The sequence below is a fragment of the Anser brachyrhynchus genome, assembly GCF_964034855.1.
Source record: "Anser brachyrhynchus genome assembly, chromosome: 2".
NCBI lineage: Eukaryota > Metazoa > Chordata > Aves > Anseriformes > Anatidae > Anser > Anser brachyrhynchus.
In genome coordinates this window covers 125193317-125213809 of record NC_137695.1, presented here as the reverse complement: position 1 = coordinate 125213809, position 20493 = coordinate 125193317, and the positions used below count along the sequence as shown (strand labels likewise).

General features: G+C 42.4%; 1 protein-coding gene across 3 annotated transcripts in view; it reads right to left on the bottom strand.

Moving 5' to 3' along the window:
* SGK3 (serum/glucocorticoid regulated kinase family member 3) overlaps nucleotides 1-20493 on the bottom strand; it is a 58161-nt gene that overhangs the window by 19091 nt on the left and 18577 nt on the right. For 2 of the 3 annotated variants that reach the window (XM_080582432.1, XM_080582433.1), the window contains exons 2-5: nucleotides 9670-9876; nucleotides 5394-5477; nucleotides 3353-3425; nucleotides 475-550 (exon numbers count right to left, since the gene is read on the bottom strand). In XM_080582432.1, the coding sequence (XP_080438558.1) occupies nucleotides 475-550; nucleotides 3353-3425; nucleotides 5394-5477; nucleotides 9670-9747 (311 nt within the window). In that variant the 5' untranslated portion in view covers nucleotides 9748-9876. Of the gene's footprint in view, nucleotides 1-474; nucleotides 551-3352; nucleotides 3426-5393; nucleotides 5478-9669; nucleotides 9877-16896; nucleotides 17303-20493 lie in introns of those variants that run through there. The other variant, XM_080582431.1, reaches the window with a different exon arrangement.

Sequence of the window (20493 nt, the reverse complement as noted above, 5' to 3'; positions counted from 1 at the left end):
CTCTAAGCTGGTCAGTTTGGTTATCCCAAGCCACCTAAGGAAGCTGATTAAGCTACTTGGTTAACATGCTTAAAAACAAGTTCTGGCGAATTGCTCTAACAAAAGGATGCAGGCAGTCACTCCTAGAAGAGCAACACAGCAGCAAGCGGTAGAGTTCTCAAATAGTATAAACAAGCATCCACCCTAGAGCAAGAGAGTTTACACTGGAACCTGCACCCCTTAAACTAAAATCAGTTCATTGCAAAACTTTATTTTTAGATTGGCTTTGAGAAAACAAAAACATTTTTTATTATTCTTCAGCCTCGAGATTTTTCTTCAAGAAGAGAGCCACCATATTAAAGATTATCTATTACACTTAAAAGCACTGAACAGGTAAAATAAATGTTGTAGTAAGAAGCATTTAATTTGCAATTTTGTATTTGACATCTCATGTCCTTTAAATAGTCCTTATAAAACACAAATGAAACTACTTACTGGTTGCATAGCTCTGGCTGTCTAACTAAGTTTTGAATGAATTCATTCAGTCCTGCTCTTCTCTGTTTAATAAAATCTGAAAAAAAGATTTATTAGGAATGATCAGTGAGATCATGAAAAAGACTTGTTTTCCAGTTTAATTTTTTCCTTTTAAGGACTTAAATGGATAGCAGTTAAAAAGAACAAATGAAAATCACAAGCTTAAAAATGTTCAGGTGAGCTGATAGAACAAATTTCAGTTTATCTGTAACACTACCTTGAAATGTAGTAAGACAGGTGGATTAAACATGAACTGAAGTGCTCCAAGAGCAACGTGCAACCACAGTGGGCTAACCTGTGCAGCCTCCATTGCATGGATGAGCCCTTCAGGTCCTAATTTCACTCAGAAAAAAAGCCAGAGGCAAAACTTGACCTCAGTTGCACAAGTTTTTACACAAACAGTCCCACCGAGCAGCATATTTCCATAATAAAGGTATGGCAGTGGAAAAGTTGCACAATCATCCAGCCAGCAGGCACTCAGACGTTACCATGATAGATATTTAAGTAAAAATACATCTCTCTCCATATTGGACATCACCTCTAACTTTAAAATAAACAAAAAATACATAAATTATCAGAATCTTCAACCTCAGACAAAGCTTAAAACATGCAACTCTTTAAGCAATACGGAAAGATACATGAAGGACTTGAAATAGGAAAATAACGAGAAAGCGTCGAACAGAAAAATCTCGTCTTTCACTGCTCATGTCAACCACAAATACTTATTCCACAAACATTAGTTTGTGTACTAACTTTTAAGGTATTCCAATGACTGCCATAAGCAGGTTCCTGATAACTTACAATTTTCAAGTGTCCCCCCGCTGCCCCAAATATTCAGAAAAATGTTCACGTTGTTTCAGGAATATAATCCCTAAATCCTTGCTAGATTATTAAATAATGCCCAGAATAGGAGGTAAATTTGCATAAAGATTTTACCTAAGTCACCAACATCTACACCAGCTATTTCAGCATGGTAGGTGCAGAATGCAATCTACCACTCTAAGCCTACAAACCTATCCATGTTGTTGAAGAAAAAACATCCGCACCACATCAGCTGAAATGTATGCTGTAATTTCCTACTTCTGTATTTTGACTGGTTCCTATGATTTCCTTCTGTCCTGTTTTTAAAGTTAAAATGGAATTAATTTTGGAATAACCCAAGTGACAATAAAAACAGTGTTTAAATGGTAATGTACATTATAACAGTATTTTAAGTAGATTTTGGGAAAGGGATATTTCATTTTCACTCTGCTATGCTTATGACTACAATACACTACTACAATACTGCATACCCAAGTTGCACATTAAAGAATGGACTGACAAAATTAAAATACTTTTCCAAAATCTGTAAAATGTGACTTATTTCAGAAGCCATCAGAAACCTTATATCAAAGCTTTAGTAAATCAGTTTTAAGATAAAGAACTATTTAAGTGTGTATCGCCCTGCCCTGCAGCAAGAAAAATCTTAAGAACTATTTATTTTCTCATGCTTCAAGAATTTCAGGATAGCTCTCAGAAATTGAAAACAAGACTGAGAACTATGTTTTACAAACATGGTCTTATTAAAGTTCTAAATAAAAATATTCCCTCCATTCCCATTTAAAATCACATTTTCTAAATTTCAGTCCAAGAAATCTCACTGTATATCTGGCTGTACAGAAGGCCAGGCTGCGTGACATTAGTAGGTCTTCAGCCAGTTCTGAAAGTCTGAAATTTGGATAAAAGAAACCAAAATAAAGCAAGAAGTCCCTGTAGACACAATACATGTAGAACTTTTGGACATCCTTTACATTTTTATCAGAAGCAGCCATCGGAGGGAGGCAACATGAAAAGGAAGCTTCAAGTCAGGTTCCAGATAATTAACTGTAACTGCTAAAAATTAAGATGTTTGAAAGAACTCTTAAAAAATCGAAACATACACCAAGAAGGTCAACACTTTTAAATCTACTTGTACTTGAAGCACATCCCAAGAAGGTCAACAACTTTGAATCCACTCGTACTTCAGCAAAGAAGAATAGGAAACCTTTAAATAGGTGCATGAGGAGGTGAAACTACCAACTCAGACGGATCACATCAACAAGCCAGGGGAGGGAGGGAATTTCCCAATGACCCTCAGCAAAATCCTTAAGTAAAAAGGGTCTGAACGATGAGTATAAACACTCAGAGCAAAGACCTAGACTGCTCATTAGCCTTTGTATTTATTCATCCATGGTGCCACTTACGTTGATTAGATGCACTTTTAGGAATGATTTTCCATTAACGTTTTGATGCAGGCAGGGCAAGCTTAATTGGGACCTATCACTCCTAACTGGATCACACCATCTCATCAGACAGGCTTCCATAAGCGCAACAACAACAGGAAAAGTTTTGTTTTCGTCTAAACTGTCCAAGGAAGCACATTTAGATACAAAAGCTCTAAAGCCTTCAAGGACAACTCTCTTAGTTATTTATTTTTTAGGGGGAAAAGAGTCACACAAAGTAGATTAAAGTTTAATAGGCATCTGTTTAGAAGAGTCTGTGATTTGGCTTTTGCTTTTATATAAGGGAGATTACAAGAGACAATTCAGAATCTCTCACAATCCAGAACATGGGACAGTTTGGAAGAGCTGGAGCACTCAGTACAAGAGGTATCGGGCCACCAAGCAATAGTTTGTTCAAGATCAGAAGGCAGAATACCTTCCTACGCTAGCTCCTGTTCTTTACTGAGGTATGACTAACCTTCGGTTTAGTCACTGGTTTGAGGATTGCTGTAATACTCATCTAAGATAGCTTCTTGTAGGCTGCAACAAATCAAGTCTAAAACGAAGACATTGACAAAACAAGTAACAAGATAACTTACCGGGATCAAAATTATCTCCGAATATTCTTTTAGCTGGAATCTTCAGGTTCATAGTTGGAAATTGCTTCTTTAGCTGAAAATAAAACACGTACAATTGAACTGTGCTTAGATATCAAGTATCTAGAAATAATTGCATTTTATTTGATTTCTGAGGAATGGTTTGAACACCTGATTATTAGTAATTCTGCTCTTCTTTTGCATCTTCTTTACCCATATGCTTGGGAAAAAAACAACTTGCACTCAGCTTGTTTATGCCAGTCATACCCTTTTAAATCCAGAGGGCAGCTCACTTTAGAAAGCTACAGACTGTCTTCTTGCAGTGTTATCAAAATGGCTTTCCGCTTGTCCCAGATTTAAAAAAAAGTAGGCTAGAATTTCCATGTTGGTTTTATTCTCCTTGTTTCTTCCTTCATCAATTTTCTTCCTCTCTTGGGTGTTCCCTGTCCCTCTTTTCTTTTTCCTTTTTTTTTCTTGCTTCTGTATGCTACGTATGTATGCATGTATGCTTTTTTATGGGTAAAAGCCACAGGTGGTCCACCCCAAGTCAAAACTGCAAACAAATGGACAACCTATGCTTTATGATACTGCATTTGATAATTGAATTACACTCTGTACTGATAAACTGATCAGATCATACACAACATCACTGAATTTCACCAAAAAAAAATCTGATGTGAGCTGAGCCAAGCCAAGCCTTGATTATATTCACTTCATCTTCAGGTACTCCCAGGAAGAGCAAATCTTATTCTGCCATCCTCTTTTAAGAAAGTAGATTTCTAGTACAGTAGCTGGCAGCTGTTCTTTCCTTGCAAACATCTGTATCTCTTCCAGTTAGCAATACAAGTTATTTTTGATGTTCTACACTGTAAAACTAGAATGTAAAAATAGAAACTAGATGCTTCCCCATGACCTCCACTTCTACATGCATTAGGAAGACCAGCACTGAACGAACTTCAGCAGAGCAATGAAATCTGAACAGAGAAGAAGGAAGGGAGAGTAGCAACAGGAACAGGATCATTGAAATGTCTTACCAAAGGGAACGGGATCACCAAAACACACTCTAGAGGCACTGAAAAGGGGATGCTTTGTTTGCACATCACTTTCAAGTCTACCCCAAGATACCGGCAAAGCATGGCATGCTGTACCCAGGATGACTTCAGCTCAGACCTTAAGACAGCACCAAGCTGACTGCCTGCATTTGTATACCACTGCCAAATGTAAATCCATGTACAGTGAGGAAGGGAGAAGAAAGACTGACTACTTCTGATAAGGGCAATGGAAGGGAAACTGAAGCACCATTAAGCAGTTGGTATCATCTTTCCTTACAGAGATCACAGAGAATTATTTCTTTATTTATTAAAGCAAAAATTGCAGGCCCCAAACACGAAGAACTAGAGATCAGTACTAACACAGGACAGGTAACAGACTGCACAGCTGAAGAAGTATTTGCTGTACCTACCCACTACATAAACAGGGCAAAATCCTCTCCTAGCAATGAGTCAAAGAAATCCTCATTCAGTTGCTGAAGAGGCCTCTTTCATTTGGACCACCACCACCGAATTTGGCTATGAAAATACAGGTAGCAATTGCTCTGACTGACTTCATGACTGACTTTGTATTAAGACAAAAGGTTGCTTTCAGTCCTTCACTGCTTTCAGTCCTTCAAAGTAAGACGCCTATTTGAAGAGAAATTAATCTAGCTAGATAGTTCAAGTTTCGCTGTGATTTTTACTGTCACAAACACACACTTCATGTGTTTTGACAACCTGTAAATTGGAATTACTACACAATGATCTCCTCACTCACAATGATCCCAAACAACAACAAAAAGCAGTGACCAAAGAGCCAATTTTCAGCTTAAAATTCAAACAAACGAAAGTTTAAAGAAAATTACAGTGTGGGTTTTTTTAAACAGGCCTCTACGGTTATTGAATGTTGACTCAAACTCCTCGATGAGGGAATTAACTCGAGCCGTAACACTGCAAACAAGTGTTACCCTGTGCTATCCTGGCACAGTGCCATAAGCCTGCCTTTTGCTTACCGTATTGTAGAGCTTATCAAACTCCGCATACCGTCTGAGGACGAACCATTCATTTCTGCCAACCGAGACCAACACTTTGTAAACCTGCAGTAACACACGGATAAAGTTAACGCCAATAGCAAAGTTTAGAAAAAACTCCCAAGTTTAATCCTCAGGTGAAAATCAGGCCAGCTTGTTCAGTTTATAGTGTATACACAGGTGAACAATTACGTTTTTCTGACAACAGAGGCATAAACAGCAATGCAAAGGATTAAAAGAACAATCAAAAGCGTCTTGCCTTTTACAGAGATAGTTTTTGATTAGCTGGTGCTTGAATAAATTAAAGAAAAAGCAAAGCTGATTTCATTGAGTTTGATAAATTCGTTCATATCCAACAGGATTTGCTAGGGAATGTGTTAACACCTTGATAATTCATAATGAATGCCACCATTAAGGAAGGAAAACATTTAAAAGCTGCAGATTGCCTTCACCAGAACCTAGGGAGCAAGCACATACGAAAAACAGGTATATGGAGAACAACAACTCGCAACATCTTGAATGTATATTATAGTCAGGATCCTGACAGAAGGCTGAGGGCTTAGAATGATCTGGGCTGGATTTAGAGTTGTCTATGATGCTATAAATTGTTCAGGGGGAAAAACATGCTGTGGCTGACATACAGTGCAGGTTACATAATGCAGTTTTGGGATCAAGGGAGGAGTAGCTGGACCCTGCTGCACAGTTGTGGACATTCAAACCCGTGGTAGCAGAGGACTCCAGTAACCAGGCAGACTGTGGATCCGGGGCTTTGTAAACCTGGTTGATGGATGAGCATCCGAGCTGACTTCTCCTACCTCTCATCAACACCTTTCCTCTTATGCAACCTGTTGAACTCCCTTCCCTATCTTCTTGTGCTTCCAGAAAGGGTCTGTCTCTTTCTTCAGGGGAGAAGATGGAGACGGCAAGTAAACAAGTACAGAAGGCTGCTAATTCCTGATTTAGAAAGCTGGGAATGCCCCAGCAACAGCAGCTCACCCCTCTCCTTTCAGCTCCCTTAGTCGAAGCGGCAGACACCACCATCAGTTCCTTAGCCTGAGATCTGTATTCATGCAGATTAGCTTCTCAAATAAGCTGCCCGCAGTCTTCCCTGGGGAACACAGGAAGCTGGATGGAAGCATCCACTTGGGTGATGATGAGACTGTGCTTGGATAACTAGCTCTCTTATACTGTTAAACATGCTTTAGCATAAAGCCTAGCTATGCGCCTTTCTAGAGCCTCCCTAGTCTGTTAACAGCGAAAGTTTCAGCACAAGTTTCAGCTGCAAAACAAGACTGAGATACTGTGCTTACTGCTTATACAGCAATCAAGTCCCGCAAATAATGCTCCAACAAAATCATCACTCCCTGTGACTGCACGGCAGATCAATGCAAACCAACTTGAGCAACAAGCCATGGACATAATTTTAAATTAGCAGGGCAAAATGCACAGATGAGCATAACTTCAGATGCAAGATGATATCCCCCCAGCTGGCAACTTCGAAATTAAAGCTGTTTTGTTCTTGCAGCAGCTAGCTGTAAGAACAATGACTCAGACAGTATGGGAGAGCATAAAGACAGAAGAACCATAGGAGGTGAACCCAGCTCACACCATCACCTAAACTCCTGCATGCCCAGCAAAAGAAAAACCCCAAGTTCAACAGATATAAAAGCACTGAACATCATGAACACATACGGCATCAGACATACTAAGATTTCTTAGTATGCCTGTATGTGATAGTAGGAGACAAGAGGACAGGTCAGAAGACAAGATTAAGCCTCAGACATTAAACAGCACAGGGATAAAAGCAAGAAATCCAAAACACAGCTGTTTGGTCAACACAGGCAAAAGAAAGCAGGCCACTATAAAGCAGGACCGAACAGCAATTAATATAGCCTAGTATAGTCCAAAACAAGCAAATATTTTTTGTCCTCCCCCTTTTTTATTTAAAAAAAAACAGTGGATGTTGAATCTTTAGAAAAAGGCAGGACAGTGAGCTGGACTGGATATACAAAGAAGCTGGCTACCAGGAATTAAGTGGAAGAAACAAGCTTCCTGGTCAGAAAAATCTAAAAAATTCAAACATGAAATTATTATTAGTCAAAATACATATCTATATTGGTAATAAATATATTAAATGCAGGTAGAATTTAATAAGAATGAATGAAATGTTCAATAAAAGGTTATGAAGATGCTCAGGAGGAACTAAGAGCTCATTTCAAAAAGACAAAACTCAAAAGCTTGGCTTATCAGAATAACAAGTACGCAGACACATGTTGTTTTTAAAACGCTTCAGCATGGCAAGTGTGAGAAAAAAAGAAGAGCTAGTAGACACTAAGTTGCATATATTTATGTTGTTTCTGTGCCAACATCAAGTGAACCACAGTAAGGTTTGAGCTAGAATTCATAACTTCTGTTGAGACCAGTGAGATTTTAGAATAGTTTCACAGTATATATCACTGATGTGTCTATTGTAAGTGATATTAAGGTAAAGCTTATACAAAGCGGTCACCTGAAGTCTTCATCTTTTTAACGTTTTCTTTCGCCCTCAGGCTTTTATCGCTGTTTATAGAGATTGAACTAACACTGCCATCAGAAACAGACAGCTCTGACCTACCACAAATTTGTTAAGAACAAAGTGTTCACCCCACCCTTCTCTCTCACTGCTGTCCAAAAGCAGCACTGACAGGCTCCACTCATTTAGCGCAGCTACAAAAGAGGAGACAAAGCAAAAGCACTCACAGACATTTTGGAATTCACAGTTCCTACCACAAAGTTCAGCATGACCCTCACTACTGTCATCAAATCCTAAAATACATGTGATAACAGTCAAAAGCTTGGTTGTGAAAAGTGGCTCTTGTCAAGCTGCTTGATGCAGAAAGCAGAGAATGCTAAGACAAGGCATACCTCCCTCCACACAGCCTGGATGGATTCCTCTTTCCCCCCCTCCTCTCTACATTCTGAAGTTTCCTACCATTGCTGGTAGAGCTTTCTGAAGGGCATGCCCGGAAAAATTGCCTTTAAGTAGCTACGGTTGTCACACCCCTTAAAATGACCTGGACATCTAAACACTAGTAATGTGCCACAAATGTACCACACGGACACATTTTACCAGCAGGACTGCCAGCACTGAGGCAATAAAACAAGCCTGTTTTGCTGAAGTTTAGACTTTTATCAAGTTTTTCTTGCTCATTTAAGTTTCCCACACACGCAGCAAAGTTCTCTTTTGCTTGTTCCTTTTACACTAGCGCACTCCTGCCTCAAATTACGTCTTGATAAACTTGAATCAAATATCACTCTTCTCGGAAAGGAGGGGGAAGAGGATAGACACAGATAAATAACTAAGTAAATCTTTGTTTTGTTGTATTCTTCAGGCAGCAATTCAGCCTAAGTGTGTTTACATTCCACTTCTGAAGAGTGACTAATTCAGAGAGAGACAGACAGAGAGAGAGAGCAGGCTTAGAGGAAGTTTCACAAGAGCAATGAAGCAGTTTGAGCTTTTTAAAGGAAGTACTATTAAGCTGTCTTTATACACTAACATAAAGAAGTGCAAAACTAAAATCCACCCTGCACTCCTTTATTTTTCAGTCTGCAATGCAGAGAGTTTCCCCACCGAACGGTATGACCACTTCCAGACAGAAAGTCAAACTGGGAGACCAAAAAAGGAAGAAAGGGAGGGGAATGACAGGGGTGGAAATGGGAACAGGATAGGAAAAAACTCATAGGCATTTGAATCGGGAAAACAGGAAGGAAGATTGAAAAAAGGTCTTTCATAAATGTGATATTGTGTGGTTTTTTTTCTTTTACAAAAAATAAAAGCATAATAGGATACCTATATGTAGGAAAAAAGGCCATTTCAAAATACATTTTATTCCTTTAGAAAAATGTTTGTTTTTTTTTTTTTCTTAAAAATAATCATGTAGGATGCCAAATCTTAGTTTGATTTGGTACCAAAGTGTTAAACCCGCATTTGAACACTTCCCTATTTTCTATGTGAAAACGCTGCTATTTGGGGGTGGGGAGTGGAGTATCAGAAATTTGCAAAGCCAAATTCTTTTTGCAGAAAGCAGAGTTAAACACTGTAAAACATTCACAACCTCTCACACTGGACTATGGCCAGTGCTCAGAAGAGCAAGTGAACGGATTTCTGTAAGCCTGTTGAAAATAACAACAAACTCACTACTAAAACCAAGAAAGCAGCACTTCTAAGTGTTAATAACCTATGCGTTTGCCTACAGTGCTTACACTTGTCTATACTTACAGTAAATCTTTTCTTCTTCTCTCTGTGTTCATCAGAGCTGGGAATGCTAACGCTTGGGCAGCTTTCTTTAAGATCCATCGTACGTGTTCTTTTGACAAGCTTGTTACAGGACCGCGCTTCGGGTGCTGCGATCAGAAGGTAACTTCAGCGGTGCTGATCCGAGATACGCCGCTCTTCTAGAGAAAATTTGAATTCCATCATGTAATCCTGAGGTGAAGAGAAAAAGGAAAACTGAGGGCAGGAGCGCTTAACTGTGCTAAAACCCTAGTGACACAGACTTTTCCTCACAGGAAAGAGGCTTTACTATGTATATATACAGACAAATGTTACAATTTAGTAAACTTTCCTGCCTGTGGTCCTTTGGCAGTTCACTGAAATCACCCACGTTCTCTGAGGACACAAGTACACCCCAGAAGCATCGCGCTGTGTAGACATTCTGGAAACAGACCGAGTCCATACAGACAGTACTTCGAAAGAATAAAGATAGACCATGGATAAATACTTCAAAAAAAAATCACATATCAGCTGAGAAAAGCCAGTAACATGTACGTTTGGAAGGGTTTACTTCAAAACAAATATTTCCAACTGCACAAGTCTGAACCAGAGGGTATTTCAGATTTGCCAGAACATGCCGAGTGTGTTTAATTATCACATCAGAGATCAAAGACAACATAAGAAAGTTTTCTTTCATGTGAATTTCAGAGAGGGACACAGACACCTTGTGTCTGTCTGTGTGTCCACCCCCCTACCTGGCATACTTTGTGTTTAGCACAACAGAAAGGTTGTCCACTCCTGTCACAAGTTAGCTTCCTTGCAGAACTTGAGGAGGGCAAAAGCTCAGAGGATAAAGCCATCAGTTAGGCGGAGTACTTCACCTCAATGAGGTGCCCTCTCATTCACTGAGGAGGAGTATTCTCCACACCTTTACTCAGCACAAACCCAGCGTTCGCCAGACTGTGCTGCAAGTAACAGGAACTTCAGCACTGCCTAAAAACACCGGGCATTCACACTGAACGCCTTCAGCTCCCTGTTCAGGCCTGCACAGCCAGCTGCAGAGTTTCAGTGAAAGTACAACATCGTGAGTCTGACCAAGTTACAAACATGAGAAATTCGGTTGTTGTTGTTTTGGTTTTGTAGAAAGAGGGGACCTCTGTTCTCTCCAAAACACCCAGAGGAAAAAGGAGGGCCCCGTTCAACATTTAACTCCCTGTTTTCTTAAACCAGGGAAGTATTACACTGGACCGCATATTTCATATCATGGATTTCCAAAAAGCACAAACTAATCTGATGTAATTCTGCTATTAGAGAGACACCCATATTTATGTTGGCAAGCAGGCTAAAGCCCCTGGAATCCAGGGAAAAGATGTTCTTGATACCCAGCTAATCTCAGTCACTCACCTATTTTTCTTCTTCCCAAAAGCCAGATCATCTCCCTGATGCAAACCTCCATGTTATTATTCCTCCTGTGGTCATTAAAAAATACTTAATTTTTAAAAATCTACGTGGTGACTTTAAACAAGGAGCATTTGAAACTACTGTAATCACAGCTGAGTAACAGAACAGCCAGACTGCAACAGATCCAGAGAATGGCTTTGCTACATTTGCATTCCTCTGAATTGGACTGTTCCCTACTTCACTGATTAGGCAATCACAGGGGTGAGCATCTTTTTCCTTCCCCTTTTAATTTGACTACATCACACTTAATCCAAGCCAGTTACACAGACCCAGAGTTTCAAATTGGTTCCTCTATTCCTTTGGCAAGCCACTGTTTAAAAAAAGCCTTATTACAACAAGGCCCTTTTTACACTGGCATTTCCTTAAGGCTGTTCTTCACCCATTCCCACACACTAAAATTAAGATCTAAAAAGTTAACTGTGCCCTTCTCCACCTTAAGAGGCCCACGAAAATAGTCCATGTGCACTGCTTTCAGTGTTTCACTCAGCTTACACTTTGCTGAGATACAGCGTCAGGAACTGAAAACAAGCCCCATCTTCCTGCTCATCATGTTAAAAAAATAAAATAAATCAGTAAAGCTTTAAAAAGAATGAGATGTTTCCTGACTAATATCACTCACCATCCTTCTCTTTTCAATTGCCATTCATTACAGAGGTTGCTAACATGCTTGCAGTCATTCTCACACTTCTCCCCTCCCTTTCACTTTTGATCCTCGGTGCCACAGCCTTAAATACTATTAGAGCAGTATGGATTAAAGACTGTAGTGCAAAATGTATCAATTGGAAGAACGAGTTTTATTCCAGATCTGAAGCTGAAAGTTCTAGGGAAAACAAAAGGAGGAAGTGTCACCCAGATTAATTCAGGAAAAGTTTATTCATCTTACTGGAGGGGAAAAAAAAAAAAAAGGAATCAATCACCCGAAACGCTGAAACTGTGATGCTCGTGTTTCTTTCCTTAAGCCACCTGGAAGCTCAGTGGCTGCAATTATTTTCCTTCCCTGAGGCATCTCCTCTGAGCTGTGCCCGGGTCACCAACACGACGCCGAGCTGGCACGCTGGGAAGAAATGCATCACCAGCACCAGCGGTTTGGCCACTGCGCTCCAGAGGCTCACAGCCTTCTTTCAATTTCTATTCACCACGAGCATATTAACTCTCAAGGGCTTCTACCTGCACTACAGACCTGCCGGTACGACCAGGGATGGATTTGCCTCAATCTTTGCCACGCGGTAGTTCTGGAACGTAGCTGCAGTGTCGGCGGCAGGTAAAGGCACTGCTGCTGTGGTAACTACACCAAGCAGTGATGAGAAGCAAAGGGATGAGACACATTTTTATATGTAGCTTCGAATGTGTAAACTGTGGTGTCTTGTGGGTTGCCAGATACGAGTGAATTTAATAGACGCTGTCAGTTGTGAAGTCTCTGCCTCTGGTTATAGCTTTTCTTGTAACTAAGAGCAAGTAAACCCTGGCCTCCGCTTGGTAACAAGCAGAGAGGAAGAGGAGCTTTTAGAGAACAGATTCTAAAATAAACATCCCTTAAATCTTATTTGGGCACTAGTGAAAGAGCATGTAGATAACATGAGACATTACCACTGAGACCAGTGGCGTTAGAAGCAGTTGTGACTAGCTAAAAACCTTCAAGTCACTGCAGTATGAGAGATCTGGGACAGGGGAAGGCACGGTCGAATACATTAGGGAAGAACAGAAGTCACACACGCATCCCCCGGCAAAGTTAAGCCTATCAAACAGCTCCACTGTCCAGTCCCTCCCCGGCGGCTGTCAAAAAGCAGGCAGTATTTTCCCTGCTTCCTGCAGGAAGCCACAACGTCGAATTTCGGGCTGAGTCCTGCCTCTGGTGAAGCGAGAGCAGAGCAGTACAGACCTGACACTATGAGAACAGACACAGACCTACTGTGCTCACAAAGGAAGAACGTACTGAATGCCTCGCTATAAAGTATTTTGTGTCATCTCCTCATGGCTACATGTAACAGGCAAACGCTATCTGGGGTATCTGGCAACCTCCTTTCTACATAAACTTAGAAAAATTAGAAAACATTTCTGAACTATAATCAGATACTTTGTTCTGTGCTAGGCCATTTTTTCTTTTTCTTTTTTTTTTTTTTTAAAAGTAATAACAGCCTGAAGATGCTACCCCTGTATAACCAAAGACCCTTGTCCTGTGTGCTGGTGAGTCAGTCTCTCCCGAGACTAGGCTTGGAAGCTACGTACTCACCTGCTGCCTTCATAGCAGTAGCCAAATTGCCTTAAAAGCCTCTGACTAAGGCCAGAACAAATCAGCTACCATACTCACCTCTTTGAGTAACACAAGGGAAGCGGGGAGAACAGTCTGAAAGCCAGTCACCCAGCAAGCCTATCTGAAGACTCACCGGGATCCGCACTCACCTACCAGAACAGAACAGGCATTTCCCCTACGTGCTCCTAATCCACCTGGAAAAACTTACTCTGGGACTGAGTCACAAGTGAGAACAGCTGCTGGAAATCCCACCTGAACGCAATTCCAGCTACAGGAGGAACTTACGTATACAGAAGCCAGAGCAAGAAATGGGAGGCAGGCCTATTATTTGCTACAAACATTACTTTACGCCCTCTTACTTCAGAGAGGGTATCATCGTTGGTACACTTTTCAACACTTTCCCCAGCCTTCTCCACAAATACCCTGACAATGACTCAACATATCGCTGGACATGACATTTTTTTGGGAAAGCCTATGAGGTCAACTTGTTCTCCACTGCTGTGTGACAGAAGGGAGCGTCGCACCCACTTGTTACCAGACCTGCAGCTGCCACGCAGGAAGCGGGAGGCGAGCTGTCCAGAACCCAACGCAGAAGGACCGGGCGAGGAAAGCCAGGGGCTGCAGAAGTCACGGGCTTCAGAAAGAAGAGTCAAAAGCAAAGCGCAGATCACTGATCTGGAGAGAGGTGGGTGGCCAGAAGCTGTCGAGTAATTAGGCTCTGAAGAAAACAGGCTTCACCTAGGCCACCCTTTCGCATACCACATACGTACCATTTTAAAATGAGAACACTCAGACACCAGTGCAGACCTCTAGAAACAGCAGAGGCGAAGAAAAAGGAGAACAATAACCAAAACACTCCGGCCAGTCCCTGTCTTATCTCCCAACACCCTTTTAAATATAATGTGAGAAGAGAACTGAGAATTCAGCTGTTAATATAAAGGAAAGGAAGGCTGCTCCCTGTTTACACACCACGCACTACCTTGCTTTTTTGGAAATCTTTAGTAGCACCACCACGGAAAGCAAACCACCACTCCGCAGCAACGTGGGCAAAGTCCAATTCAACTGCCGCCTTCTACTTGTAGAAAAAAAAAACAACAGCTAAAGTGAAAACAACCCAGGGAAAGAAAGAAGTAACTTTTTTTTTTTTTGTGTCTCTATTACTTCCCACGATCCTACTGCACAGCAGAAACAACCCTTTCTCCCTGTCCCACCTCCCAAATTAAGCTCCATTAAGTTCCTGTAACTGGCATGTAACGAGATTCAGGGCTCGGACTGGAACCATTTACATTCCTGTTTATTATTATTACATGACAGAATACAGGCTCTTTGCTGTGGTAAGCAATCTCCGAGTCATAAAACGGTTCTTAAGAACAACTACTGCCAATAAAAGATGTCTGTCTTTTAATCCTGAGCATAGGTGTCTAATAACTCCATTTTTAGCCTTTGTCTAATGTATCCGGAAAGGTCACTGTGTCTCAGGTGGTATGGCTTACTTACATAGCAGATCGAATGAAAATCAAGTTTGCATTACACATGCTACCTGCACATCCCTGGCATGCTTCTGCCTTCCTACAAACAGGGTCCGATTGAAGTTAAACGCAGATGCCCAGGGACAGCACAGAGCAGGAGTTGTAGCACCAGCACCGCGAGCTCCTTTCCAGAGGTCAGGCACAGAACAGATACCAGCCACTTGCAGCATATTCAGTTCTACATAAGAGGGCAGTCAGGCTTCAGTAAACACAATGCAAATAATCCCAGCCTCATTTTGCCCCTCTCGCAGAAGATTAAGATAGAGAAACCCAAATTTCAATTCCAGATGTACTGCCTGTTTATTTATTTTTTACACGACCTTGAACAAAAGTCACCAACTGTTCTCCCTGTTTCACTACATAAATAGATCCGGATTCTCCTTTAAGATCAATGTTGTTATTAGTCCATTGAGCATGGGGAAATTTCCTGGATTTTCTGTACTGTCATTGGCAAAGGAACCGCAGAGCAGAATACATCAGGATTTAAAAATAATGAAGTACGTAAATCCAAGCTACAGTTCACAACCCAGAAAACACTTTTGAGGTCTGCGCTCTACAGAAGTCATAGCTGCCTAGAACCACAGAGCTGTTGGACAGTGAAAAGGCAATGATGTAAATATCAGAATAATAAAAGACAAGTAAGAGAAAGAGCTTTTAGCAATATCCAAATTACACGCCCAGCTCACCACCGCTGGACTCCTCGTGTTACACCAGGGCAACTACTTCTAGTATTTTACACCCCTTTTGCAAGGACAGCTTACTTATTCCTATAGGTAGGTATACACATGGACCTGTTGTATTTTGGAGCCGCACAGAGAATATGAAGGCTTTCTAATTCAATAAATGCAGGGATTCGGAGAACATTTGTTTATGCATGTGTAACAGCTTGGTGCAATAACGTCAGATGTGGTGAGGCTGTAATTTACAATCAAAGGGGGAAATTAAGGCTGGAAAACAGTTTTCACACAATTCATCACCATCCTATAACCACAGGTGATACTTCAGCTTTAAACTGCCGTGGTAGTAAAACAACTAGCAGTTCTCACTGGCCCATACAAGTTAAACGTGATGTATTTCTGGCCAAAACCAGCACCTCAAAATATCTTCTACGCAATAAAGAGGTCAGTTTTCTAGCTGTAAGTTATTAGAAATGCCACGCACGGAGACAACCCTGACAACGTTAACAGTGAACTTTCCAAAAGGCTTTCCAAAAGTTTGGAACATTTTTTCCTGAAATCTAAAGTGTCTTCAGGAAAATACTCCTCCACACGCACCTTCCTTTTTTTTTAAATATATAATTAGCTCGAATTGCTGTCATTATAGACACTGATGTGGAGGTGAACACTTAAAAAGAAATTTTAATCAGAGCTATATTTAGATACTTAGGCTGAAAAAAAAAAAGCACTGGAGTGGTTACGAGGAAGCGTATTTGAGAAGAATCAAAAATGGAATAAGAGCAGCCTTTAGAAATCCAGATTCATTTCTGCATGTGTCTGTAAACATGCTAAATATATGTTTGAAGGGAGTTATATTAAAAATAAATAAAAATAAAAAACTTAGCTACAAGAGGACAGCAGCAAGTCATATTGAGGGATTTCTCCAGTGCCAGCCAGCTGGAAGAGCCGTAATGGTACTGAGACGACAACACCGTGCTGGAATAAATGCAGAACCAGCGCTAAAAGACGTGTATACAAATATGAAGCGGGCTAAAAAATAACCATACCACATTGCAAAATTACCTCACAGCTAGAGGTGGCACGGCTGCATCTTTAGGAGCTGCTAGAGGAGGAAAACCACATGAATGTTAACAAATAAAGGAGAAGCAGGCAGGCTGTCAGAACAGCCTTAGTCTCGGCAATCAGAAGAGAGTCGCCGAGTGACCCTGCAGACAATTACACGTGAGTCCTCCGGGACCTTTTTGGGGCTCGCTGCCCGTCCTAAAGCCTCCCCCCCCCACCCCAAAAGCCTCCCCCAGAGCCGCCAGCCTCTCACCTCCGCCGGGTCGCAGCTCCAGGGCAGCGTTTCGCCTCCTGACCGCCTCCACCCCACGCCCGCCTCAGGAATGCCGCGGGCGAACGCACGCCCGTCCTCCCCCCCTCAAAAAAAAATAAACGGGAAAAAAAAAAAAAAGGAAAGGCGAGGAGGGCTCCACCTGGGGCCGCGGGGCGCCCCCGCCTCGCCGGGCGAGCAGCAGCCGCCAAATGGCCGCGGGAGAGGAGCGGAGCGGCGGCGGCACCGGCCCGGCCCCCCCCGCCCACGCAGCCCCACACGGGCAGGAGCGGGGCGGAGGCCAGGGAAGAGGAGGGGAGGGCCGGGCCCCCAAGGCTCAGCCCACCCCCGGCCCCGCCAGGTGGGGAGGTGGGGGCCGGGCCCGCTGCAGGCCGAGGGAGGAGGTCCCGGGATCTGCAGGGAGCTGCCTCTGCGCCCTGCGAAGGCGTGAGGGAGGTTTGGGGTGGCCCGGGCTGGGCTCCTCCTAGCAGCGGGTAACCGCTAAGTTGTACCTGATGCACGCCAGCCCTAAGGAAGTCGGTAAAAATAGGGAATCCATGGAAAAAATCCCGCCCTCTTTCAACGGCAGTATGACTTCTACTTTATTTTGATAACCAGACCTAAATGCACAGGAGTTAGAGGGGCACCCGTGCACGTTGAGGTACATACACACAGTCTGTAAGCATTTGTCATTGAGGCAAGGCTGAAGAGGCAAATACCTAATGCTAGCAATAATACCAAGTTTGAGGCAAAAGCTTATGGTGTTTTCACCTCCTCTATGTAAATCCCTGATGTGATTCTTTGGATTTCAAAGCGCTTCTTCGCTTTGTGACCGCAGCATGAGCGAGCCGAAAACGCCACGCAGCGCCCGCGTGCCCCCAGACCCCAGCAGCTCCCATCAGCAAACTGCTGGGGAGCGATGACGGAAGAGCCTCACGTTCTGCAAGCACGTCCTCACAGGGCTCGCACGCGGGCCTGACGGGGCACGATGATGCTCATTTACGCAGAGTCACAGGTATTGGCACGTACTCCTAGCGAAGAGCAACTGAGGAGAGCCGGTTTCCGAGGAGCCCCGCTGTGAGTGCTCATACCTAGCGCTGCGCTCGCGCGTCAGGCACCAACAGTCATCCGAGCCGAGCGCGCTCCAAAAACCAACCAGCGTGGCAGCCCGGCATTGTTTGAAATACGTCAGTGTGTTGATGAGTGTGTTGTAACCCCGTACGCACAAGCTACAAGTCAACTGGATTGCGGTCTGCCATGTTAGTGGAGCCCTCCCAGGAAGGAATGAGGAGTCTTCCCATCCCAGCCCGCCCAAATTTCCAACTTGGGAATTTCATATTTTGGGGCAGGCATTGCCACAGTCTTCCTTCTGCCTGTTCAGATCAGGCCTTACATTCACAGAGGGTTTTTAATGAAAATGTGCTAGCACTTCTTGTTCTGATCCCAGCACAGAAGGCTTTGAACTTCAGTCAGTCAAAGTAACTCACTGGCAAATAATTCAATCAGGTAATCTGTATTCAAGAGTTATTTTCAAGTCGTTTAGCAGTGTTCATCTCCTATCCGGCTGATAGTTTTCGGTTAATCATTCACTTGTCGGCAGATCCACTGAATGGAGCCACTCGACTGATTTACAGTAGAGGGGCCTCAGCGTGGGAGAGCAGAGAGAGCCCTGGCCAAGAGATAATTTAACTCTGCCTACCTGACCGCACAGTCTAAGCCCTAAAGCTTTGAATAAAGAGATAAATTTGTCCTTCCTTGCAGCTGAAAACTCTCCGAAGACCGGGCTGTCAAGCGTTTAATCTTACGTAGTTCCTCTCACTACTCCAGAGCTGCGCTCAGCCTAAGTAATTACAGAGCAGCCGTGTGGTACGTATCCCTAGACTGTAATTTGCCAGAATGAATTCCACAGCAAATTTATCTATATATTGCATCACACCATACAAACCACTGTTAAGGTCCTAAAACTTAAAGAAACCCTAGTTTACAGGTTTCTTTGGTCAGAGCTTTTAAAGGCTAGTACTCTAATGCCAATTTCCTGGTGGTTACCTGTATTTTCGGTGCAGAAACACATAGGGCTAAACTTGCCTTTAAGTGAACTTACAGGTCAGCATTCACTCTGATGTTTTGATCCACAGGAACTCCCTTGCATTCCCCATGTAAGTTTCCCTGGCAAGTAATATACACAATGATTCTCGCTTCCACCAACTGCTTTGCAGTACTTGGCTTCTAAGGAATGTTACAAATCCGTGAACTGTGCTGTCTTCCCAACTATTTCAAGTCTTTGTTGAAGAATGCCAGTAACTGGGTGACAGGGCAGGAAGAGGAAGGGGAGAGAAAAAAAAAAAAAAAAAAAGGATAAGGGAAGGAACCATCTCATCCCATTTCAACTGGATTTCTCCAAGCCCAGTATGAGCAGGTAGCAGCACTCTGAACTATTAAGTGTAAAGTAAATACTGTTTTCACTGAAAATGTGCTTAAATTAGATGAAAAACCCTGTCACTGACCAAAGATCAGAAGTATAATCTTAACAGAGGCCTAAACAGACAAAATACAATATAAATAAAAAGCATTGTCATAAGACAAAGAGAAGCAGGAATGCAAAAGACTTGCTTAAACATAGCCACGAGCTTTGTTAGTGAACACTGTTCCCTATGTACATTCTGCAGTACTTAAATATATGTTCAAATATTTACACAACAAGCACAACCCCAATCATTTGATAAGTATAGTCCAATATTTTTAATTACTGTTAAAACACTGTGGGTCAATTGACTAAGACCTTGAAATAATCATCTCACTGCCAGCTTCAAGCACTGACGTGAGAGCTTTCTGTTTCACTTACTGTATCTTGAAAATACTTAGCCTGTCACGTTTAACACAAAGCTTGCTGTCCCGCTCCTTGTGCTCAGGGATAACACAACTTCCTTGCCCCAGAAAGGACAATTAATAGAGTCATCAGTTTTGGACACTACGCTGAGATGATGTTTGGAATCAGACCCTCCTCTGTGATGGTATCTCTCACATACCAGCAGCTCCAGTTAAACCAAATCCATGCCTATATAAAGCCCGCCAAAAGGCACGAACGTGACAATGCCAGATGAAGTGATCTTTTAAGTAATTACTGTTAGCCTTTAGCCTATAAAGCCCTAAACTTGGACTTCCCTCAGGAAACAACTGAGGGCCATTGTACTTAACTTTGCATTTGCCAAATGATTTTTATCCAGGAACCCAGCTCCAGCTACCTAGCGCGTTTCCAGAGGACGTAACCCTTTGGAAAGCCTCGAGCTGTAACAGGTGGGCCTCACGATGGCACAGGCATAGCAGCTCGAGGCGAATATTGTCTAATACCCGAGATTCTCACTGCCACGAAGACCCCATAAAACATATGAAGACGTATATACACTTGCCCTTTTCTGTAATTTTATGCTTGGTACTTATCAGTTATACTCACACCTCCCGTTTGGATTCACCTGACTAACCCATATCCATTCCCACTACCTGCGTAAGAACTGGACTTTTAAGAGGCTTGGAAATGGGCCAGATGGGATCAGGCACTCAGCCCTGCAAAACGCAACAACAATGATACATCTACTGGAGAAA